Raw genomic sequence first — 25757 nt, forward strand, 5'->3', positions numbered from 1 at the left:
GAGGTTATTGATATTTCTCCCGGCAATCTTGATTCCAGCTTGTGCTTCCCCCAGCCCAGCATTTCTCATGATGTACTCTGCATATAAGTTAAATAAGCAGAATGACAATATACAGCCTTGACGTACTCCTTTTCCTATTTGGAACCAGTCTGTTGTTCCATGTCCAGTTCTAATTGTTGCTTCCTGACCTGCATACAGGTTTCTCAAGAGGCAGGTCAGGTGGTCTGGTATTCCCAACTCCTTCAGAATTTTCCAGTTTATTGTGATCCACACAGTCAAAGCCTTTGGCATAGTCAATAAAACAGAAATAGATGTTTTTCTGGAACTCTCTTGCTTTTTTTTGATGATCCAGCAAATGTTGGCAATTTGATCTCTGGTTCCTCTGCCTTTTCTGAAACCAGCTTGAACATCTGGAATTTCATGGTTCACGTATTACTGAAGCCTGGCTTGGCGAATTTCGAACATTACTTTACTAGCGTGTGAGATGAGTGCAATTGTGCAGTAGTTTGAGCAATCTTAGGCATTGCCTTTCTTTGGGATTGGAATGAAAACTGACCTTTTCCAGTCCTCTCAGCTGTGTTCAACTCTTTGTGACCCCATGAACTATACAGTCCATGGAATTCTCCAGGCCAGAATACTAGAGTGGGTAGCCTTTCCCTTCTCCAGGGGATCTTCCCAACCCAGGGCTCAAACCCAGGTCTCCCACATTGCAGGATTATTTACCAGCTGAGCCACAAGGGAAGCCCAAGAATACTGGAGTGGGCAATCTTTCCCTTCTCCGACCCAGGAATCGAACCCGGGTCTCCTGCATTGCAGGTGGATTCTTGATTCCCTGAGCTATCACGGAAGCCCAAAGTTCCTCTGAACCCTGGTTTAAGAGTTGTTGTTACACAGAATGACCATAAGGCAGTAGCATTTCTGTATGCCCCACTCTGATTCTTGGGGCAACAAAGCTGAGTGCAAGTCCTGTGCCTGGATTGTAAATGGGTATGGAATCTGCCAGAACAGACACCCAGGGCTTGTGTCTCATTATTCCTTCATCATTCTTCACTTCCCCACCCCAAACAAATCCCAAGTCCTCCAAATCAGCCCTCCCTTGGGTGCTGTCATCTGCAAGTGGGTTGAATCTAAGGCAGGAGGCTGGAGGTAAGCGCCACAGCACTGGGAGACCTGCAGGATCCCATGACTCTTCAAATGTCTTCCAGTCCATAGTGTCCATCCTCCTTGTGTGCACTAGACTTGCTGTAGCTGTGCGGGAATGGCCAGGGTCTAGAGAATGTGATTTGATCCAGAGGGGACAAACACTTCAGGTCCTGTGGGGGCCCATCTGCTGGCACATCCTTCTCAATTCCCTCAGACTCAGGACAATCCAGCTGTGGGCTCCAAGGCTGCTTAGGCTCAGGATTTGTGACAGTAGCCCAGGTCACCAAGTGCAAAGGGGAATATAGCAGTTATTTCATTTTATTTGGAAAATTAATGTTTATTTTCTGTTGATGTATAGTTGATTTCCAATGTTGAGTTTGTTGCAGGGGTCCAGGAACTTGTTTCAGGCATATTTAGGTGAATATCCAGTCTTTTGTGGGAGCTTTGCAGCTATAGGGTTTTACAGAGTGTTGAGTAGGCTTCCCTGTGCTATACACGAGGTCCTTGTTGATGCTATAGGTTCGTATATTCAAGACTGCATAGTGCTCACTTCAGCAGCACATATACTAGATAAGTGTGCTTATGTCAATCTTGGAAAAAGCGTGTGAAAGTGTCAGTTACTCAGTTGTGTCCCATTTTTTGCAACTCCAAGGAAGATAGCCCACGAGGCTGCTATGTCCATGGGATTCACCAGGCAAGAATACTGGAGTGGGTTGCCATTTCCTCCTCCAGGGGATCTTCCCCAGGGACTGAACCCGGGTCTCCTGCACTGCAGTTGGGTTCTTTACTGTCTGCCCACCAGGGATGCCCATGTTAATCCCAGTGTCCTGATTTAATCCTTCTTTACAGTGTGACCCCTTTTGTAAAACCAGGTGCCTTTTCAAAGTCTGAGATTCTGTGTCTGTTATAGAAATGAGTTCCTTTCTAACACCATACACAAAAATAAACTCAAAATGGATTAAAGATCTAAACGTAAGACCAGAAACTATAAAACTCCTAGAGGAGAACATAGGCAAAACACTCTCTGACATACATCACAGCAGGATCCTCTATGACCCACCTCCCAGAATATTGGAAATAAAAGCAAAAATAAACAAATGGGACCTAATTAACCTTAAAAGCTTCTGCACATCAAAGGAAACTATTAGCAAGGTGAAAAGACAGCCTTCGGAATGGGAGAAGATAATAGCAAATGAAGCAACTGACAAACAACTAATCTCGAGAATATACAAGCAACTCCTACAGCTCAACTCCAGAAAAATAAATGACCCAATCAAAAAATGGGCCAAAGAACTAAACAGACATTTCTCCAAAGAAGACATACAGATGGCTCACAAACACATGAAAAGATGCTCAACATCACTCATTATCAGAGAAATGCAAATCAAAACCACTATGAGGTACCATTTCACACCAGTCAGAATGGCTGCGATCCAAAAAGTCTACAAGTAATAAATGCTGGAGAGGGTGTGGAGAAAAGGGAACCCTCTTACACTGTTGGTGGGAATGCAAACTAGTACAGCCACTATGGAGAACAGTGTGGAGATTCCTTAAAAAACTGGAAATAGAACTGCCTTATGATCCAGCAATCCCACTGCTGGGCATACACACTGAGGAAACCAGAAGGGAAAGAGACACATGTACCCCAATGTTCATCGCAGCACTGTTTATAATAGCCAGGACATGGAAGCAACCTAGATGTCCATCAGCAGATGAATGGATAAGAAAGCTATGGTACATATACACAATGGAGTATTATTCAGCCATTAAAAAGAATACATTTGAATCAGTTCTAATGAGGTGGATGAAACTGGAGCCTATTATACAGAGTGAAGTAAGCCAGAAAGAAAAACACCAATACAGTATACTAACGCATATATATGGAATTTAGAAAGATGGTAACAATAACCCTGTGTACGAGACAGCAAAAGAGACACTGATGTATAGAACAGTCTTATGGACTCTGTGAGAGAGGGAGAGGGTGGGAAGATTTGGGAGAATGGCATTGAAACATGTAAAATATCATGTATGAAACGAGTTGCCAGTCCAGGTTCGATGCACGATACTGGATGCTTGGGGCTGGTGCACTGGGATGACCCAGAGGGATGGAATGGGGAGGGAGGAGGGAGGGGGGTTCGGGATGGGGAACACATGTATACCTGTGGCGGATTCATTATGATATTTGGCAAAACTAATAGAGTTATGTAAAGTCTAAAAATAAAATAAAATTAAAAAAAAAAGAAAAAGAAATGAGTTCCTTTGTGTCACTTTTTAGAATCAACTTATCAGTGATCTCATATATTTGTCTTCCTCTGTCTGACTTACTTTCCCTAATATAATCATGGTTAGTCCCTTCTATGTTGCTGTAAATGGCATTATTTCCTACTTTTTGATGGCTGAGTAACATTCCCTTCAATATGTGTACCATACCTTTTTCATCTCTCAATGAATATTCTGGTTTTTTTCCATATTTTGGCTCTTGGAAACAATGCTGCAGTGAAGGCTGGTCTGCGTGTGTCTTTCCCAACTACAGTTTAATCCGGATGCACGCCCAAGTGTGGCGTTTCAGATCACAGATCTACATCTTCAAGTTTTTAAGGAACCTCCATACTCAAGTCCAGTTGGCTGTCAGCAATTTCCATTCCCAGCATCAGCGTAGGAGGATTCCCTTTTCTGCAGGCCCTCTGCAGCATTGACTGTAGACTTTTTGATGATGGCCATTATGATGGGTGGAGGTGATACCTCTCATAGATTTCATTTTCCATTCTCTAATGTTTGATACCAGGATCTTCGTAGGTATGATTGTCTTTAAAGAGTGTGTATAAAGTATACTTGTCCCTTTTTGAATTCTTATTCGATTACCCACTCCAAGGCTACTTCTTGAGGGCAGGAGTCATTTACAGGCCCTCGCATCTTGTGAGCATGTTCTTCTCAGACCGTTTTACGGTTGTTGTTACACAAAATGGCCACAAGGCGGCAGCATTTCTGTGTGCCCTACTCTGGTTCTTAGGGCAACAAAGCTGAGTGCAAGCTGTGCTCCTGGGTTATAAATGGACGTGGAACATAGCTGTGCGCTGGTGGGACTGTGTCTGGGTTTGCAACAGGAGCCTGGATCACAGAGGGCAGAGGGGAATATAGCTGTTATTTTCACTTATTTGACAATTAACGTTTGTTTTCTATTGGGATATAGTTGATATCCAGTGTTCAGTTTGTTACAAGTGTCCAGCAACTTGATTCAGGTATACATAGGTGAATATCCAGTCTGTGTTAGGAGCTTTGCCCCTATAAGGTTTTATGCGATGTTGAATAGGGTTCCTGGTGCTATATACTAAGTACTTTTTGATGCTCTAGGTTCATATGTTAATCTCAGGGTCCTCGTCGACCCCTTCCTCCTGATGTGACCTCTTTTGTAACACACGGTGGCTTTTTACAGCCTGAGATCCTGTTGCTTTGGAAATGAGTTCCTTTGTGTCACATTTTAGATTCCACCTAACAGTGATTCCATATGATATTTCTTTTCCTCTCTGACTTACTTCCCCTAGTATCATCATGGCTAGGTCCTTCTGTGTTGCTGCAAATGGCATTCTTTTTTTTGGATGGCTGAGTAACATTCCTTTGAATATATGTACCGTATCTTCTTTTTCATCTCTCCATGGACATTTTGATTGCTTCCCTGTCTTGGTTCTTGAAAACTGTACTGTAGTGTAGGTTGGGGTGGATGTCTTTTCCAACTATAGTTTGATACGGATGTATGGCCAAGAGTAAGATTTCTGGATCACACAATATCTAAATCTTCAGGTTTTTAGGGGACCTCAATGCTCAATTCCATATAGCTGTTGGCAATTTCCATTCCCAGTCTGGCATAGGATTCCCTTCTCTGCAGGCCCTCTGCAGCACTGACTGTTTGTAGACTTTTTGATGACCATCTGATGGGTAGAGGGGGATATATCTCCTTGTAGGCTTCCTTTCCCTTCCTCTAATAATGTGTGACAAGAGGATCTTTGTACCTTTTTTGTTAAAATGTTGTGAGTAAATTTACCTGCTGCAATTGGCTTCTTGAAAGGCTGTCCGTTTTCTGATTCTTACTCAATTACCCATCCCAAGACTGTTTCTTAAGGACAAGAGTCATTTATAGCTCCTAGGGCCTTCTGAGTGCAAAGCCCTGGTGGCTCAGAGGTTAAAGCATCTGCCCGCAATGCGGGAGACCTGGGTTCAATCAAAATGGCAATTCGCTCCAGTATTCCTGCCTGGAGAATCCCATGGACGGATGAGCCTGGTGGGCTACAGTCCACAGGGTCGCAAAGAGTCCAACACGACTGAGCGACTTCACTTCACTTTTCAGGGCCTTCTGAGTGCAAAGCCCTAGTTTGAGTTGTCACACAAAATGGCCACAAGGCGGCAGCATTTCTATACGCCCCACTCTGCTGCCTGGTGCAGCAAAGCTAAGGGCAAGTCCTGTTCTGCACTGTAAATGGGTGTGGAATGTCAGGACACGCACCCAGGGCTTGTGTCTCATTACTTCATCATTCTTCACTTCCTCACCCAAGGCAGATCCCAAGCCTTCCACATGTGCTCTGCCTGGAGTGCTGCTATCTACGAATGGGTGACTCTAAGATGCTGGAGGTAAGAACCCCAGCACCAGGAGGCATGGCTATCAGATGACTTTTCCAAGCTATTCAGCACAATTGGTCTCCCATGTCTCTGTGTGCTAGGATTGTTTTAGTCATGGATAACCGGCCCTCATCTGGAGAGGGTTGTTTCTTCTAGAACGGACGAACACTAGAGGACCTTAGGGGCCTCATTTCTTTGTCATCACCCTCCGCTCCCTCAGCCCCAGGAGGGTCCAGCCTTGGCCGGCAAGGCTGTTCAAACTCCGGCAATGCGTCACCATCCCGGGTCACTGAGGCCTGAGGGGACTACGGTAGGCATTTCCTCCAGCTGTCAAATTTATGTGTATTTCGTGTTGGAGTACAGTTGATGTACTATGTTTGTTGGAGGGGCACAACATCTTGATTTAGGAATATATAGAGGTACATATCCACTCTGATCCTGATGCTTTGGCCATACAGGTTATTACAGTGTGTTGCTGAGTAGGGTTCCCTGTACCGTACAGGAGCTCCTTGCTGGTGACCTAGTTTTATATATGTAGGTGTGTATACGTTAAGGCCAACCTCCTGACGTATTTCCTCCCCTGGTGTCGTCCCTTCTGTAACACTCAGTGGGTTTCTGAAGTAAGTCTGTTCTTTTGTGAGTCCCTGCATTTCAATTGCTGATCCCACCTATCAGTGATACAGTGCAGTCTGTCTTTCTCTGCCTTCGTTCACTTAGTTGTCAGTGGTTCATTCCCTGTTGCTGCAAATGGTATTATTTCAACCTTATCTATCGATCACTCAGTAACACTCCCTTGTATATAGGTGTAGCAGCTCCTTTATCCATTCACAGATGTGGATGGACATCTAGGACGCCTCCCTATCTTGGGTATTGTGTATAATACTGCAGTGAACATGTTGCCTTTTTGATTTATGGTTTTCTCTGGGTATCTGCCCAGTAGCGGGATTCCTGGGTCATACGGTAGTTTCGGTTTTTTCAGGAATCTCCATCCTGTTCTCCACAGCAGCTGCACCAGTTTAAATCCTAACTAACAGGGCAGGGGTTTTCTCTTTTCTCCACACTTTCTCAGCATTTCTCATTTCTAGACTTCTTAACGATGACCTCTATGAAGTGCCACCTCACTGTCACTTTGATTTGTGCTTCACCTGTATGCCTTGTTTGGAGAAATGTCTATTAGGTCTTCTGCCCATATTTTGATTATGTTGTTTGGCTTTTTTTCATATTGAGTTGTATGAAGTGTTTGTATGATGGCGGGTGTGACTGGGGTTGTGGGAAGCATAGCCCTAAATACATTTCAAACTTCTATTTCCAGTGATTATAAGGAACTGAAGCAAGGGTAAGAGGTGTAGGTTAGGCTAGAGGGTTTTAATGAGCAAATTCCAAGACAGAAAAGGAAAAACCTAGATTGGTGTAGCACGTAAGAAATGTTTTGAAGGATATACGGGTGAGACCATAATCAGCGGCTTCTGCATCAGGTACAGTCTGTCACTGTCGCTGTTGGAGGCAAATGACCAGTTCTGCTGCTCTCACTGTGAGAAACCATGGGTAAATGCAGTTTCAAGTTCAGCATACTTTTTTCTTAACAAATGTAAAAATATGTGGGAATTTATTTTGGTAAGCCAGGATGTATTTTTTTGGTATGAATAGCATTAATTTAACAGCTTGCTTGGCCATTACCATCAGGAATTTTAAACGTTAACTTTTAATATTAAGTCAGACATTATAATTATGTATTCAAATTTAAAAATTTTAAGGAAGCATTCAAAAAACATTTTCTAGGTATGGCACTACATTAAACCCTGAGAACATGATTGGATTGTTTTAAATCTTTTTCAACTCATCCTTCAAACCAGTGCACTACAAAACAAAGATAATACAAGCCTCAGATACAATTTTTAAATTAAAAGGCAAAAAAAAAAAAAAAAAACAAAAAAGCCAATTTAGTATCTACTCCACTATACCAAAATAGTATAATCTCATCAATATACAAAACTGAGGTATTTTGCATTCTGTCTTTGTACATCTTCAAAGTCTGATGTGTATTTTATACTGACACCTCATCTCAATTTGGACTAGCTTCCTTGTGAGGACTAAATACCCACATGACCTTAATGGTAAGGAGGACACCGGCTCACCCCTTCCCACTGGCTGGCACACCTGTTTACAGACACACAGCGTGAACGACTCTCCCATTCCATCTTCTGTCGGTGCAGACAGTGAACAGTAAGGGCAGTACTGCATCTGACACGAGATAAATGGCAACTGACGGGCTGCCATACATCACGGCAGTGGGGAAAGAGAACCTTCCTTTCCTTTTTAGAACTTTCCAGGATTAGCCATTCTCTGTCCTTCTTACTTGCATCATATGTGCTCACCTGTTTCTCCAATGGCGCTCCATGAGGGAGGGAACCATTTCTGCCTTGTTTGCCATTATGAGTGACGGTCTACTACGTGTAACACAAATACACTGAATTTTGTTGAATGAACGAACACAACCTTGCATTGATTATCAGGCCGAACTCGCTGGTCAGTTCATTCTTCAGAGTTTTCCAATGGTTAAGACATATTCCACATTTTCTCAGGGAAAGCAGTGTATAACTGTTTTCATAATAGTTTCTAGTAGCTTAACTCAGTTACTAAAAATAGGGAAATTCCCCACTAGTCAGAATCACCTTTATCCTGTCTTCATCAGACTCTTCCTCCAACACACAACAGCAGCAGAATGGTTGAGACTGAGAGAGAAAAGAAAACACCACACATGCAGAGGAGGAAAGAACAGTCAGCACTGTTTCCTAACTCATGATCCACAGGGAGGGCTAGGTTCTAAAGAGCGCAGTTTCTAAAGAGCTCTGAAAACTTGAGAAATACCTCTGACAAACCATCCCAAGGTAAACAACAAAACTACTGCAGTGGCCACAATTAAAACAAACAAAAAACCTAAACGGGTAAATGACTTAAATTTTAAACACAGCCTAATGGCATGGCGTGTAACATTATGCCTAAATTTAAAACCTGTAACCACCACCCCCCAAGCTCAAAACTAGTTCTGTATGATATACATTGTCACTGTATTACAGAAGTCCTTTTGTTAGTCTCAGGCCTATGGAAACCATTTTATTTAGAACGTATCCACTGGAAGAATAAAGGCAGTTCTTACCTTTCTATTCTGTATACAGTAAGTAGCACTTTAATAATACTGGTATTTTCCACATTAATTTTAGTACCAAAAACTCAACTAATCAAAACATTCCCCGTTATGCAAAATACTGCAATACAAAACATTTCTTAAACTTTCGTCATCTACTGTGTATAAATCTTTAAAAAACCAAATCATGTTTAAAACGCACAAAAGAAAATTACTTCTCCCTTTTCTTTTTAGGTGCGCGTTCCGCAAGTGGTGTAAACTCAGCCTCCTCACTCTTTCTTTTCTTTTTCTTCTTTGTATGGTCACTTTGATAACCACTGGAGTCACTGCCTTGGAAAACAGGCTCTTGGTCCTGATGTTCCTGGTGCTTTTTCTTCTTCTTCTTCTTCTTCTTTGGCTCTTCCTCCCAGAGGCCATTCACACTGTTACTAACGTGCAGGTCTGTCTCGTCCTTCATGGTAACTTCTGCAAATTCTGCCAGCTCTGTGGTACCGCCTTCCACGTCACAGGCCTCTCGGTCTTTCTTCTTTTTCTTTTTCTTCTTTGGAGGTTTTTCGACAGGTTCATCAGCGCCAGTTTCTGGTGCTTCCTCAGGAACTGCAGAGCACTTGGTTTGTAAACTGTAAGAATTAAAAAAATTTATAGGCCATTAAGCAAAAATAAAAGAACAAAGTAAGATCAAGAATATTCCAACATGGTAAGGTCTTTCTAAATTATGACAGCAGTATAAAATAACATGACTGGGACAGATTACCTCCAGAACACTGACAGACAGTCTTAGAAATGTTACATTGTTTGTTTCCTGAGTATTTTTCCCAGACTGTTTCACACATTAAAAATGACATAAAAGTTTTGTCAAAACAGGGTTTCTGAATTTTAATATGGTTCAGAAAATGCTGAACCCTAAACATCACCATTCAGCTTTATTAGCCAAACCAGTAACATCTGATAGGAAGAAAACATACTTCTGGTATTTATCAAAATGTTGGAGTTCCCCATCTACTCTCCCAATCCTTGTTCCATCGTTTTTCTGACACTATGCTGAAGCAGTATTAGCTTCCCAGGCGGCACCAGTTGTAAAGTCTCTGCCTGCCAACGCAGAAGGCCGTAAGGGACCTAGGTTTGATCCCCAGGTCGGGAAGCTCCCCTGGAGGAGGGCCTGGCAGCCCACTCCAGGATTCTTGCCTGGAGAACCCCACGGACAGAGGAGTTTCATGGGCCAAGTCTGTGGGGTTGCAAAGAGTCGACACGACTGAGTGAGCATGCACGACGCAGTATGATGCTGCAAAGCTCTGAGTATTTTATATAAGTAAATAAAAACAAAGATCAGTGAAGTAGCTCTCTATAGAACTGCTGTCCCTTGATTTAGCAATAGCCACATAGAACTATTTAAATTTAAGTAATTTCAATAAGGTAACGTTAAAAACCCACTTCTTCAGTGACATACTAGTCACACATTTCCTCAAGAGCGAGGCTACTATTCTGCACGCATACAGCACACCTCTATCATTACAGAAAGTTCTGTTGGACAGCTGCTCTAAAACTTTAACCCATATTCTCATTTCTTAGCAACTTTTTCTAGAGTCTGCCTTGATAACAGAGGAAGTATGACCCCTCAACCAGGCCCTGCCATAAAACCAGGGTCAGGATCAGAGTATTTCCTAAAAGAATTCCAAACAAGAAAAATACAGAAATTAAATGATCTACCTGGTATAATGACAATAATCAAATAATTTTTGTTTCAACTGTGTAAAAACAAAACACTAATAGTTAATAAAATTAAGCTTCTAGTAGTCCCAAGTTCAAGGATTAACTTTGATTAGCAACATACATACAACATGACAATACTTTGCAAAACTGAATTATTATGATGTAGACCACTGAGATGCAAAGCTTTAGAATATTCAATGCACTGTCATAATACTTAAGATTCGTATTTACATTGACTCTGTGGTTTGGAAGTACAAACAGTCTAATAAATTAACTTTTAAAAGAGGTACTTATGTTTCCTAAATTCAGAATTAAGTAGAAATGATTAAGAATCAAAAGAGTAATAATGTGCTTAGGAACTGACCTAGCGATACTTAGTTTTCCCCGAATGCAGAATACTCCAGCAGCATCTGAGTCTAAACGAAATACTTCAAATTCTAGTTCATCACCCACGTTTATCTGCAGGGTCTGCCACTGGTCAGCTGGCATCTGCTCAGGTTTAGGGATGGAGGCATTGAAGCACCTATGGACCAAGCAGCCAATGTGGCTCGAGGACACTTTATTAACTGTACCCTGAGAAGAGGGAAAAAATGAGTGTTACATCAAGAAGAGCGCCAAAAAGATGAAACAAACCTTACACTCTTTAAACTGATCTTCAAAGAGAAAATACCAAAATAATGGTATGATGTAATAGCAAAAAAGCTGATCTTCATTTAAAGCTTACTGCATGTTACACTAATATATCAATTTAGGAACACGAGAATTTTTTAGAAAGCTCACCTTGAACATGGCTATTTTAACTAAATCATAATGTTATTAGCAGCTTTAAAGGTAAAATAACAATACATTCTATATGATTTTAAGGTTAAAATTAAAATTTCCAAGTTTCCTATTCCCTTAAGAATCAACAAATATAAACTAGATGAATGAAAACCTGAAGCTTTTTTAAAACTCACCTTTTGAATTATAGAACTATAAATAACATATATATACACAGTGTGGTTTAATATCAGCACCTCCTTCCACATGTGACAGAGTAAAACCTGTCTGTCAACATAAGGAGACTGGAGTCCAGAATGGTACCTTCCAGGTGGTCGGTACAAACTGTTGCATCTATACAAGGGACTATTATTCTGCAACAAAAATAAGCTATCAAGAAAAAGACATGGAGGGAACTTAAACATATAGTGCCAAGTGAAAGAAACCAATCTGGAAAAGTTACACACTCTGTGATTCCATACGTGATATTCTGGAAAAGGCAAAACTATGGAGACAATTAAAGAAAAAGTAGTAGTTGCCATGGTTTCCAGGGGAGAGAGGGAGCAACAAATAGGCAGAACACACAGGATTTTTAGAGCAGTGACCAATTATTCCATAGGGATACTATAATGTTGGATTCATGTCATTATACCTTTGTCAAAACCCATAGAAGGTACAACAGAAGCAGTGAACTCTACTATAAACCACAGACTTTACTTAATGTATCAATATTGGCTCAACAATTAAAATGCACCACATCTTATCAATAATAAGAGAAACATTATGTGTGATTTTTGGGGGGTGGGTAAAGTGAGATGCGTATGAGAACACTATACTTTTCATTCAATTTTTCTCTAAAACTGCTGTAAAAGACAAAGTTTATCAGTTCAATACTCAATGAGGAAAGGAAAAACTATCAAAATTTTAGAATCGTATAGAATAATATCTTCACAACCAAGAGGGAGCCAAGTTTCTTTGGTGGGATCTAGAAAGCAGTAAGTATGAGAGTATAATATGATAAATTAGAGAAAAGTACCAATACAAGATAGCAGCAATGCTTTTGAAATGAAAAGACCAGTAACCTAAAACAGTGTTGCACATATATAGACATACAGATGTCAAAAGGCCCACGAAAAGACCTTCAACATGGCTTATTACTAGAAAAATGCACAGACGCCAATGCGATTGTCACTGCACAGATATCAGAACAGCCCTCACCAAGAAGTCCACAAACAACAAATGCTGGAGAGGACATGGAGAAAAGGGAACCCTCCTACCCTGTCGCTGGGAATATAAACTGGTGCAAGCACTATGGAGAACAGTATGGAGGTTCCTTAAAAAATTAAAAACAGAGTCCCACATGATCCAGCAGTTCCACTCCTGGGCATCTATCTAGAAAAGACAAAACTCTACTTGAAAAAGATACATGATTCCAATGTTCACAGTAGCATAATAACCAAGACATGGAAGCAACTGAAGTGTCCATCCACAGACGAATGGATAAAGATGTATGATACATGCTGAAATATCACTCAGCCATGAAATGCCATTGACAGCCACATGCCTGGACCTACAGATTATCATACTACGTGAGGTTAAGTGAGACAGAGAAGAACGGATAAACATATGATATCACTTACATGTGGAATTTAAAAACACGATACAAATAAGCTTATTTATAAAACAGAAATAGATTCACAAGGACAAACTTATGGTTACCAAAGGGGAAGGGGAGAGGGGAAAAATTAGGAGGTTACGATTAACAGAATAACAATAAGGATCTACTGTGTAGTAAAGGGAGCTATATTCAGTATCTTGTAATAATCTATAACAGAAAAGAATTTGAAAAATATATATACACACGTATCTAAACTGAATCACTTTCCACTTGAAACAGAACAATGCAAATCAACTATACTTCCATAAAAATTAAAAACCTAAACTGAAAAATTTTCTTTAAAAATGAGTTTTAGTTACCTGAAAAACAATCCTTGTAAAATCCCAAAGTGTACAGTCTCTTAAATTTTTCCAAATTACATAATTTAATAATTGTACAAAGAACAATAGGAAAAAAGATACATACCATAAGTTTTTGCCCTGGTTCAGGGCAGAAAATAACAAAATCTGCTTCAATGTTAAGATGAATGTGTCCTTGATCATCATAAATATCTCCTAATTCACCCACTACTTTGATGTTATCATAAGCAATGGGTACACCTAAAAGGCTATAAAAAAACAACAAAGGAAAGGAAAATGTTATTTATCCTCTTTTCCAACTAGGCCATTATACGGATTCCGAGTCCAGAAAGTATACATCTCCTAATATAATCACACCCATGGTGAAAATATATACATATACAATAATATATGATTAGCCTGTAACAACTTTAGTGGTTCAGTTTCACCCAAGGGTTCCAAAATAATGGCTAACTTAAAAATAATTATTCAAGGTAAATATCCAGAAACAAAATGTCCATTATACAAGAGCAATAAGTTGATCCTTCTTCCCTATTTGCTATCCATTTGAATTCTAGTTATGCTAGAATGAGAGGTAAAAAATGAGACTTAGTAAGAAAAATGTTGTTCTGTGACTATTACTGAATCAAGGCAATTTTGGTATTACCCACCATCACTGAATATCTGTACTAGATGGCAGGTAGCAGGAGAAGTGTTAGAGTTCAAGTGAAGCCCTGAATATTAAGGTCAATAACTTGAGGGAGAAAAATCACCGAACTGCAACTGTGGCTAGTGTAAGGAAGTAAGAAATACAACCATATTAGCTTTTGAGAACTGACTCTGACACTGTAATCTGTAGCTTGACAGTCAGGATTAGGGGGCAACTACTATTTCCAAAGACAGGGAGGCCTGATGTGCTGCAGTCCACGGGCTCGCAGGGAGTCTGACACGAAGCGGGGACTGAACAACAACTATTTCCAAATTTCATTTCCAAGTTATTAACAAATTATAACTAGTTAAGGAGACTATGCCAAAGCCTTTGACTGTGGATCACAATAAACTGTGGGAAATTCTGAAGGCGATGGGAATACCAGACCACCTGACCTGCCTCTTGAGAAACCTGTATACAGGTCAGGAAGCAACAGTTAGAACTGGACACAGAACGACAGACTGGTTCCAAATAGGAAAAGGAGTACATCAAGGCTGTATATTGTCACCCTGTTTATTTAACTTCTATGCAGAGGACATCATGAGAAATGCTGGGCTGGAAGAAGCACAAGCTGGAATCAAGATTGCTGGGAGAAATATCAATAACCTCAGATATGCAGATGATACCACCCTTATGGCAGAAAGTGAAGAGGAACTTTAAAAAGCCTCTTGATGAAGGTGAAAGTGGAGAGTGAAAAAGCTGGCTTAAAGCTCAACATTCAGAAAACAAAGATCACGGCATCTGGTCCCATCACTTCATGGGAAATAGATGGGGAAACAGTGTCAGACTTTATTTTTGGGGGCTCCAAAATCACTGCAGATGGTGACTACAGCCATGAAATTAAAAGACACTTACTCCTTGGAAGGAAAGTTATGACTAACCTAGATAGCATATTCAAAAGCAGAGACATTACTTTGCCAACAAAGGTCCGTCTAGTCAAGGCTATGGTTTTTCCACTGGTCATGTATGGATGTGCGAGTTGGACTGTGAAGAAAGCTGAGTGCCGAAGAATTGATGCTTTTGAACTGTGGTGTTGGAGAAGACTCTTGAGAGTCCCTTGGACTGCAAGGAGATCCAACCAGTCCATTCTAAAGGAGATCAGTCCTGGGTGTTCTTTGGAAGGACTGATGATAAAGCTGAAACTCCAGTACTTTGGCCACCTCATGCAAAGAGTTGACTCATTGGAAAAGACCCTGATGCTGGGAGGGATTGGGGGCAGGAGGAGAAGGGGACGACAGAGGATGAGATGGCTGGATGGCATCACTGACTCGATGGACGTGAGTTTGAGTGAACTCCAGGAGTTGGTGATGGACAGGGAGGCCCGGTGTGCTGCGATTCATGGGGTTGCAAAGAGTCAGACACGACTGAGCGACTGATCTGAACTGAAGGAGGCTGAGCTGGTGGCTTCACCGCCACAGCCATTAACTGTTTCAGCAAGCTTCCCTGACTCCCCAGGCAAAGCTGAAGCCAAGCTGCCTCTACTCCTACAGGACTCTGAGGAATGCATGCATGCTAAGTCACTTCAGTCATGTTGGACTCTGCGACCCCATGGACAGTAGCCTACCAGGCCTACAACAGTCTGTCCATGAGATTCTCCAGGCAAGAATACTGGAGGGGGTTGCCATACACTCCTCCAGGGCATTTGTCCTGACCCAGGGGTGAAACTTGCATCTCTGTCTACTGCATTGGCAGGTGGGTTCTTTACCACTAGAGCCACCTGGGAAGCCTGAGAAAGCTTATCACTGTTCTTATTTATCTTTGCTTATATGTTTGGATTCTAGACAGGACTCTTAGGTTTTTGAGAGCAGAGAACATTTTTGGTGAACTCAAACTTCTAGAATGGTTCACACAGAATAAAAGAAAGAATTTATACCTAGGAGCAGTTGTTTTAAAACAGCCAGGAGTCACTAGAATGCAACTTAATTACCCAATTAGGAAATCCATAAACACTGAGATTTACTCCAGAAAGCCTTTCTTTGAATGACTAATTTCTGCATGTAGCTTTCCTAAACAGAACTATACCATCACTAAGACAATATTAGAGGCCCAGAAAACAGAGAGCAAGGAGGGGTTAAAAATAACTGCCATATCAGTTAAAAAACAAAAACAAGACTCTGTTTCCCCAAATCAACTTTGTTTCCCCAAGTCAGTTTCCAATGGGGGGACTGCCGTCCCGTTGGTGGCATTTGGGAGTTTGTGGGCAAATCATAGCTGTCACACCCATGAAAGCCAGGGATGGGAGACGTCCTGCCAGGGAAAAAGAGCCCTACACGATGAAAACTGTCCCCAGATCTGCATGATTTAAATGAGCGGACAAGCCTCATTTTATAAATATTTATAAATAGTGGATTATAGCACCTAACTTAATGTGTGTACATATGAACATAAAATGATCTTTGCATGGGTTCAGTATCAATTAAAATTTTCAGAAATATAACTAATATATAAATTCAAGAGTAGATTGTTTTGTGTGGCACTTTACTGAGAATTACATGATTTCAGAAGAGCATTTTACCACCATAGACACTGTATGTGATGTGAGTTGTCAACTCAAAACCCCGGCATCACTCTATATTTGCAACTAATACCTTCACAATGATTCAAGATGCAGCTTCAGGAGGCATCTAACTACTTTATTCTTTCCGGGTAGCCATGCTTGAACGTTGCTGAAATACATTTTATTGTATTAGAGTTCTAAATGAATTTTTCCCCCCCTATTGTGTTGGTAGATCATTACTGGGTTCACCAGAAGGTTCGTTTGGGTTTTTAAATGAATCTTGTGGTCAATCCAATATTATCTTTAAGTTTAATTTCAGTACAGTAAAGTATGTTTCAAGAGAGCGAATGGAGTTCTGCAGGGTTCAGAACTGCTATGTACAGCTTGGGGTTTTTGGGAAACAACTCATTGCATAAAATATAGTAAAAATCATCAGAGAGACAGATACCTCAACATTATATCTTTTCCTCTTTTGCTTTTCTGAAACCATCCTAAGTATGTTTCCAGGCAGAGTGGTAGCCTCACTTGAGGTATTGAGAGAACAATCATATCAAGTTTAAGGGCTCAGTAGATTGCATGCACGCTTAAGACTTTTATATATTATACATGAGAATAAAGGTTGCCTCTGTACTGAAGATGGAGAAGGAAATGGTAACCCTCTCCAGTATTCTTGCCTGGAGGATCCCATGGACAGAGGAACCTGGCAGGCTACAGTCCATGGGGTCACAAGAGTGGGACACGACTTAGCAACTAAACTACCACCTATACTGAAAAGTTGAGTAGACACTGACTCTTCATGGAAACTGGTAGTTCATTTGTTCTTTGAGACATTTTGAATTAATAAACTGGAACTACTGGGAGGGAACATATTTGCCATTTTCAAATAACTCAAGAGCTGTCATTAATGACCTCTCAAAGATAGAAATTTTAATGTGATTTTTAGAAAACTACTTTCTCTAAGCAGATTTTTCAAAACTGAAATGCGATCATCTTTTAAAAAATTGTCACTGGGGAAAAAAAGGTGGACAATCTGTCAAAATAGGGCGCTGCTGAGATGACTAATGTAAGAGCCATTCTCAACTCTTTCCTTTCCTCATTTCTTAAACGGAGAAGCAGGTCCTCTTTGATGGTACAGGATGGCCCCAAAGTCTGGAAACAAACTATATACGATAAATGGTTGATCAGTATTACAATTATTGATATGTTCAAATGTTTTGTCCCTCATTATTAATCTATGGTATCCCTTTTGCACAGAATAAACTGGAGTTTTCAGCACACATCAAATATAATGGGGTCAGGTGGGGAGTTCAGATCTGTTCAGAGTGCAATTGAGGCCACAGGGTCACACTATGCAAATTCTGTTACAGAAATTATCATTATCCAATCAGCTCTTCATCTCTCTGGGGGTAATGGCTCCTATTTCCCTAGCCTGTCAAGTGGAGCCATTAATTGGTTACAGATCAAAGATTTGTTTATGTTTCCAGATTTTATGACTACCTTACATATCCTTAAGTCTCCCAAATACAAACTCTCTCATCAATTTTCTCTACACTTTATAACAGTCTCTTAACTATAAACATGTTCTCCATGCTTACTGTCTCACTCTCCTTAAACCACCACCTAACTCTATCAAGTGGTTTCTTAAACTACAAATCTGATTATATCCCAGAGATACCACTGTCTCAAGAGTGTGTCAAGTCTTTTCTGAATTGAAGGCTACCTAGAGGATGAAGTCGGAGAAGGCAATGGCAACCCACTCCAGTACTCTTGCCTGGAAAATCCCATGGACGGAGGAGCCTGGTAGGCTGCTGTCCATGGGGTCCCTAAGAGTCAGGCATGACTAAGCAACTTCACTTTCACTTTTCACTTTCATGCCTTGGAGAAGGAAATGGCAACCCACTCCAGTATTCTTGCCTGGAGAATCCCAGGGACAGAGGAGCCTAGTGAGCTGCTGTCTATGGGATCGCACAGAGTCGGACAGGACTGAAGCGACTTAGCAGCAGCAAGCAGCAGCAGAGGATGAAGTGGTAACCCGGTTTCTGGCTTAAGCAAACAGAAAAACAAGCAAAAAACCCAAAACACCTGGCAAAGGCAGGAAAGAAAGAACAAAATACATCCTCTGAATTATCCCCCACCCCATCTCTGATCCATTCCACCCCTAACTGCCCAGCTTTTCAGCTGTATCCAATGTTTTTCTCCTGATATATAAACTTTAGTTATAAAGCGCCCACAATTATCTGGTCAAAGTATTTTATTTCACAACCAGTATCCATTTGTTTATGCCACTCTTTTTGCCCAAAATGCTACTATCTCAGAAGTACCCTCCTCCTATCAAGTTGTTCTCAAAGGTCCTAAGATCCAATTCACCACTCTTGACTATAACTTAGATTAGTCAGATTTTAACATTTCATTGGATTTATCTGGCCTACATCTCTTTTACTAGCGCGTATAGCTCCTGAAATAAGGGTCTTATTTCTTTGGTTTTATTCCCCAATTCTCCAGTATTCAAAATAGACCCACAAGTGAAAGTGTGTGCCCGTGCTTGGAGGAAGCTGTAAATTCTAAATCCTTAACCTATGTAGGATTCAGGATCCCTTGAGAAACTTTGCCCAAGTCATTTTCCAATATCTTACTTTAAATGCACTAGGTTTTGTTTTCAACTTCAAAAGCAACAGGCTTTCCTATTCTTAAAAAGGAAACAAGGTTAATAGTATTTCTTCATCCCTGACCCCAGGTCCAAGAGAAAAAAACACTGGGAAAGAACCAGGATCAAAACAAAACCTTTCCCGAGGTGGACTGCGACTCCAGAATGCCCCGGGGCTACTCGGGGTAGCTGCTGCGACCTCGTTCTGTTGCCACTAAACGTCCCCCTGCTGCCCCATCCCGTGCCCCAAAGGAGCAGCAGGCAACGTTAAGATTATTAACGTTAACATTATGTCCGCTCTGGTAACAAAAAATGTAAGAGACCAGTACCTCTCGGAATAGCGCAGGAGCTCTGCATTGAGCTGTTCTCGAATACCGGTGCGTTTCTTGTTAAGATAGCGCGGCGACAGAGCGATGTGTCTTCGGTGCGGCCCCGCCACCAGGCAGGAGTAGCGGCTATTCACAAGCGCACAAGCAGCCGCGTAGGTAGGCAATTCTAGGCAAGGCAAGACGCCGGCCGGCCCTTCTGAGGCCGCCTTCGGCCTCGGAGCCACTGAGCAACCCGCAGCCATGCGGCTAGCTAGGTTTCCCACGGCGCGCACTAATGACGCAGTCAATAACCGCCTATCTCCGGACGCCGCCTTTTACGTCATCCACCAGCTACCACGCCCCTAGGAAGTTGCCTCTCCTGGGGCTGCAGTATTCAGTTTTTACCAGCAGGGGGCAACCGTTTCCCCCCAACTTGAACCACTGTGAAGCTAGGAACCTGTGGTTAAGGATTGAGCATTCTCTAAAGCCAACCATCACCTCATCTCTTCAGGGAGCACAAGCCTATGTTTTAGCTAACGCCCTCAATAGATTTAGAATGTAGATTTAATAGGGGTTCATACTTTGATCATATCCAGTAGTGAGGTGGTTTGGTAGATTTACAAGGTTAGACTGTACAATTATAAATTTAAAAATATTTATGGAATGTATTTCTTAAAGAAAATCCAATCCTAAAAAACAGTCCAGATGTCTCAAATGCAACCCTTCTGAAAACGAACCCTCTCTCTCTCTCCAGATCAGTTTCTCTCCTCATTCTGTAATCACAAATTCGGGAAATAATACATACCCCTCGTCATCCTCAGCCCGAACACCTGTGGGACCCAAAGCTGAAACGTCCCTCTATTCGGACATTTCTCTCAGTCCGTGCTTCCAAAACTACAGAGTTGCGTGTGGAAGCTTACTTTCATGGCCAAGAAGTGCAACCAGATCTCTGAAACACAAATATGTCCATGACTTGCCTTATTTAAAGCCCCACACAGGCGCCTCGTTTTCCAGAGGATATCCCAAACTCCTTAATCTGGCTATTAAATTACCAAGGCATTTTATGATTTGCACCCAGCATTTTCATTACCCACTCTTCTCTTTACACACTCAGCTAGCCACACCCATGTTCAGTGACCCACTTTCAACCCACCTCGGCCCCTCCCCACTACCTCTCTCATTCCCCACCCCCCGCCCCCACCCCCGCCTTCCTCTCCTGCCCTTCAGTCTGATGCTGCTCCTATCTGAGAATAGGGTAGCTTCTCTCATATGGGAAATTTCAGCTTAGATTTTACCTTCATTTCCTCTGCATAGTTTTTTTGTTGTTGTTGTGTTGCTAACCACATGGACTGTAGCCCTTCAGGCTCCTCTCTCCATGGGATTTCCCAGGCAAAGAATACTGGAGTGGGTTGCCATTCCCTTCTCCAGAGAATCTTCCCAACTTCCCAACCCAGGGATCCAACTGGAGTCGCCAGCATTGGCAGGAGATTTCTTTACCTGAGCCACCAGGGAAACAGCAACACCCCACCCTACTCCACCCCCACCCCCCTGCATAGTTAACTACCACCCTATTTCTCTTCCCCACCTAAAGATAAGGTAGCTCTCCATCTTTGTAAATTACCACCTTCAAGCTCTTGTTTTATGTTAATTGCCTGGTCTTCCTCCTGTGCCTTCCACAGACCCCAGCTCACCAAGATTGGGACCCTGATATCAGTCTAGTTCACCACTGCAGCCCCGTTATGACTCAAAAAAAAAAAAAAAGAAAGAAAGAAAATTCATACTTTATTGGCAAGACAAGAAAAATTTAAACGTAAGGATTTTCTCTGCTGGTCCCCCCTCCTCTTTAGTGTGTATTGTGCCTGCACAGTAACCAGACCTCCTTAGGAGATAACCTTCCACCGCAATCCTGTAAGGGGCCACGATGACTCCCTACTCACTTTGAAAGCGCATATCTGGAGTGTATAAACTGTCAATGCATCATTTGATGTATAACCCTTTGTCTCAAAAACGTATAGTATATAATTGTGCTTTGCCCTCAACAGGGAGACCACTCCTCATGTTGTGGAATCCAGAGTCGCAAAACACAGTGGAGTACAGTTTATTACGCCAGTGAGTCCAAGGGGAATCAGTTCCCAGCAAGGACCCTGATGTTTCTGAGGGGCCCAGTTTTATACACCCCCACCCTGCCCACGTGACTGGTTACTTGTTAGCAACCTCTTTGTTGTATATGACTGAGTTTTACAACAAGTAGGTGCTAGGAGAACAAACAATTAAGGTTAAAGAGGGGGGAACAATGATTATATATCAAAGGGGGATGTCTCCATGGTGAATCTAACAGGGCCAGCCTGACCTCAACTACAATCTCCGATTGCCATCTGCAGGGAAGGAAGCCTCCAGGAGACCTGGTTTTCACTAGCAAGTTTGGAGTCTCTCCTGCTTCTCTCACACTGGCCCCAACACTCAGAGCTTTCTGAAAGGTGTCTCCCAGGTTTATAAACCTCAAATTGGCCTGAAAACAATTTTCCATTTCTTCCTTAGATTGACTATTAATTTCTTGTCGACATGATGCATGAATGAATGTATAAATGCATAAAAGAATGAATAAAATAACAGGTGATGAAGAGCTTACAGTCTAAGTGATGAAATATGCATCTAATACATGTTTATGCCTAGATCCTAAGTGCCAAGAGAAATGTATATCAATTAGTGGTATAACACCCTCCCATGTGCCCTAGGTACTGTGAAAATGTCTAATCTCTCTATACCAGTTTCCACTTGTAAAATCAGTGTACTATAGACATTATAGAAGGTTTAAATAAGGTAAATAAAAAGCATTTTCTTTAGTACTTTTTAACTGACTCCAAATTTAGCATGAGATGAGAATGGGATAAAACTGCTCCCAAAGCCCAAAGGTAAATACGTTACGTTTGCAAATGATTACCTTGCCTTTACCTTGATTTTGCTGCAAAGCCCTGTAGCCTCCCTGTGTTAGACTCTGTAGTCCAGTATTCTCAACCTGGCAGAACCTTAAAATCCCCTGATGCCTAGGGGGCATTCCAGAGCAATTTGGTCAAAAACTCTCTTTGAAATGAAGATGTATCTAGATTGTCTGCAGATGATAAAACATGAATAAAAACAATTTTTCCAAACACAATTTAGTGAAACAACAACCACCAAAAAAAAACCAAACCAAAAAAAAAAAAAAAAAAAAAAAACCAGTTGGCTATCAGAACAATTATGTCAAAACAAAACTTACCTGAAATCAACTACTCCAGTAATGATTTTACACAAATGTAAAATATGAAGTAATTTTGTAACTCTTTGGATGTTTAAAGGCAATTTTCTTGTTTGACTTTGAAAACTTTTTTAGTTTGTAGTCTCTTAAATATGCTTTGACTGTTAGCCACTATCCACATGTGTCATGATTTCAAAGGATAAAAGAGTAATTCAACCTGCATGTAAATGTTGATCATCATGGAGTGACTTTCCCAAATTAACCTGTTCTACCCACCACCCCAGGGAAGAAAAAAAAACAAGTACCATGAGATCCCCCCTACTGTTGAAGATTTTGGTCATTACAGTTCAGTTCAGTTCAGTCGCTCAGTGGTGTCCGACTCTTTGCGACCCCATGAATCACAGCACGCCAGGCCTCCCTGTCCATCACCATCTCCCGGAGTTCACTCAGACTCACGTCCATCGTGTCAGTGATGCCATCCAGCCATCTCATTTTCTGTCGTCCCCTTCTCCTCCTGCCCCAATCCTTCCCAGCATCAGGGTCTTTTCCAATGAGTCAACTCTTTGCATGAGGTGGCCAAAGTATTAGAGTTTCAGCCTCAGCATCAGTCCTTCCAATGAACACCCAGGACTGATCTCCTAGGATGGACTGGTTGGATCTCCTTGCAGTCCAACAGACTCTCAAGAGTCTTCTCCAACACCACAGTTCAAAAGCATCAATTCTTCGGTGCTCAGCTTTCTTCACAGTCTAACTCTCACATCCATACATGACCACTGGAAAAACCATAGCCTTGACTAGACGGACCTTTGTTGGCAAAGTAATATCTCTGCTTTTGAATATGCTATCTAGGTTGGTCATAACTTTCCTTCTAAGGAGTAAGCATCTTTTAATTTCCTGGCTGCAATCACCATCTGCAGTGATTTTGGAGCCTCCCAAAATAAAGTCTGACACTATTTCCACTGTTTACCCATCTATTTCCCAGGAAGTGATGGGACTGGATGCCATGATCTTAGTTTTCTGAATGTTGAGCTTTAAGCCAACTTTTTCACTCTCCTCTTTCACTTTCATCAAGAGGCTTTTTAGTTCCTCTTCACTTTCTGCCATAAGGGTGGTGTCATCTGCATATCTGAGGTTATTGATATTTCTCCCAGCAATCTTGATTCCAGCTTGTGCTTCTTCCAGCCCAGCATTTCTCATGATGTACTCTGCATATAAGTTAAATAAGCAGGGTGACATTACACAGCCTTGACATACTCCTTTTCCTATTTGGAACCAGTCTGTTGTTCCATGTCCAGTTCTAACTGTTGCTTCCTGCTGCATACAGGTTTCTCAAGAGGCAGGTCAGGTGGCCTAGTATTCTCATCTTTTTCAGAATTTCCCACAGTTTATTGTGATCCACACAGTCATAGGCTTTGGCATAGTCAATAAAGCAGAAGTAGATGTTTTTTTGGAACTCTCTTCCTTTTTCCGTGGTCCAGTGGTTGTTGGCAATTTGATCTCTGGTTCCTCTGCCTTTTCTAAAACCAGCTTGAACATCAGGAAGTTCACGGTTCACGTATTGCTGAAGCCTGGCTTGGAGAATTTTGAGCATTACTTTACTAGTGTGTGAGATGAGTGCAATTGTGTGGTAGTTTGAGCATTCTTTGGTTATTACAAGAAACCCTTTATTTTTAGATGATTTAATATAGTACAAGGTGAAAAGCCTGGGTGCTAAAAGTCATGTTTCTTTCTTTCTTTTTTAAAGGAAGTCAGACTGACTGCTTAGAATGTATTTCTTTAGTGAATGATTCACTTGACTAAGGAGACAGAGATGTTAATCAGTTAAGGACTCTAACTGAGGCATGACTTATTTCACAACTCATGCTTTGAATTACTAAAAATCCTCACTTTTCATAGACACATGACCAATGCTGATAAAGGAAGAAATTGTGAGTCAGTAAAATGGGTTGCTTATTTTACTTATCCTCTTCCTAAAACCATCAAAGTGGTAAACACTATCATTTTAACAGACCTGGGAAGATGTCAAAGGAGCACTGGCCTTGGCCAAAGTATTGGGACTGGTAGTCTGGCAGAAACTAATTCAGGCAAAATGGCCTGGCTTGCAGGAGCCAGATGCCACAGTCGGGCTGTTTTAGATATCAGTCTTCACTCTGAGACCTTTGACAACTTGTCTAGCTTTTATAAATTTCAGCTTCATAATTTGTACTGTTCGGTTCGGTTCAGTCACTCAGTCATGTCCGACTCTTTGCGACCCCATGAATCGCAGCACACCAGGCCTCCCTGTCCATCACCAACTCCCGGACTTCACTCAAACTCACGTCCATCGAGTCAGTGATGCCATCCAGCCATCTCATCCTCTGTCGTCCCCTTCTCCTCCTGTCCCCAATCCCTCCCAGCATCAGAGTCTTTTCCAATGAGTCAACTCTTCGCATGAGGTTGCCAAAGTTTTGTACTGTAAAGGCACGGAAAGTTGTGCGGGTTAAAGGAGATGACAGTGCAGTACTAAGCACAAAACGTGTTATACTAAGTGATTCTTTCTCGAGTCCTTGACTGACACTTCAGTTTAATATGCTTGATTCAGTTTCATTAAGATTGTAAAGTTGAACATGGGAGCAGAAGCTTATGATCTTTTTGAATGAATAGCAATGCAAAGCCCAGCACTAAAGAGGAAAATTTGGAAAAGATTATGACTAAAAACTGGAAAATGCCTTGGCTCCACTGCTAGGAATATATATATGTATATTATATTTATAATATATATATATATAGGTGTTAGCATGATTAATTTCAGCTCCTCTTCAATATATTGCCATTGTAAGCAATCTAATTACATAAACATTTGATTCAGGGTAAAGCAATTAAAGATTTAAATATATCCTCTTAAAATAAAAAATCTATTGATAAAATTCACTCTAGATATGAACTATGTATACTGAGATGACAAATTTATAATTTCACTTTGTTAATAGGAAAAATTAAAATAGTTTCAGTACAGACTAGCTGTTTGAAATAAAGTGTTCAATTTGTTAAACAGTTTTAT

The 25757-nt window shown here is 41.3% G+C and overlaps 1 protein-coding gene and 1 long non-coding RNA gene across 2 annotated transcripts in view; one reads left to right on the forward strand and one right to left on the reverse strand.

The window, feature by feature from the left end:
- LOC123334672 overlaps positions 1-25757 on the forward strand; it is a 568274-nt gene that overhangs the window by 529621 nt on the left and 12896 nt on the right. The gene's annotated exons all lie outside the window — the stretch shown is intronic.
- On the reverse strand, positions 7101-19792 carry POLR1F (RNA polymerase I subunit F). Its single transcript, XM_006071619.4, is given in 5 exon segments — positions 7101-9130; positions 9132-9519; positions 10974-11182; positions 13452-13593; positions 19504-19792. Coding segments are annotated over 5 exon segments (1122 nt in total). The 5' UTR covers positions 19746-19792; the 3' UTR covers positions 7101-8989.

This window comes from Bubalus bubalis, chromosome 8 (genome assembly GCF_019923935.1).
Source record: "Bubalus bubalis isolate 160015118507 breed Murrah chromosome 8, NDDB_SH_1, whole genome shotgun sequence".
NCBI classification, from domain to species: Eukaryota; Metazoa; Chordata; class Mammalia; order Artiodactyla; family Bovidae; genus Bubalus; species Bubalus bubalis.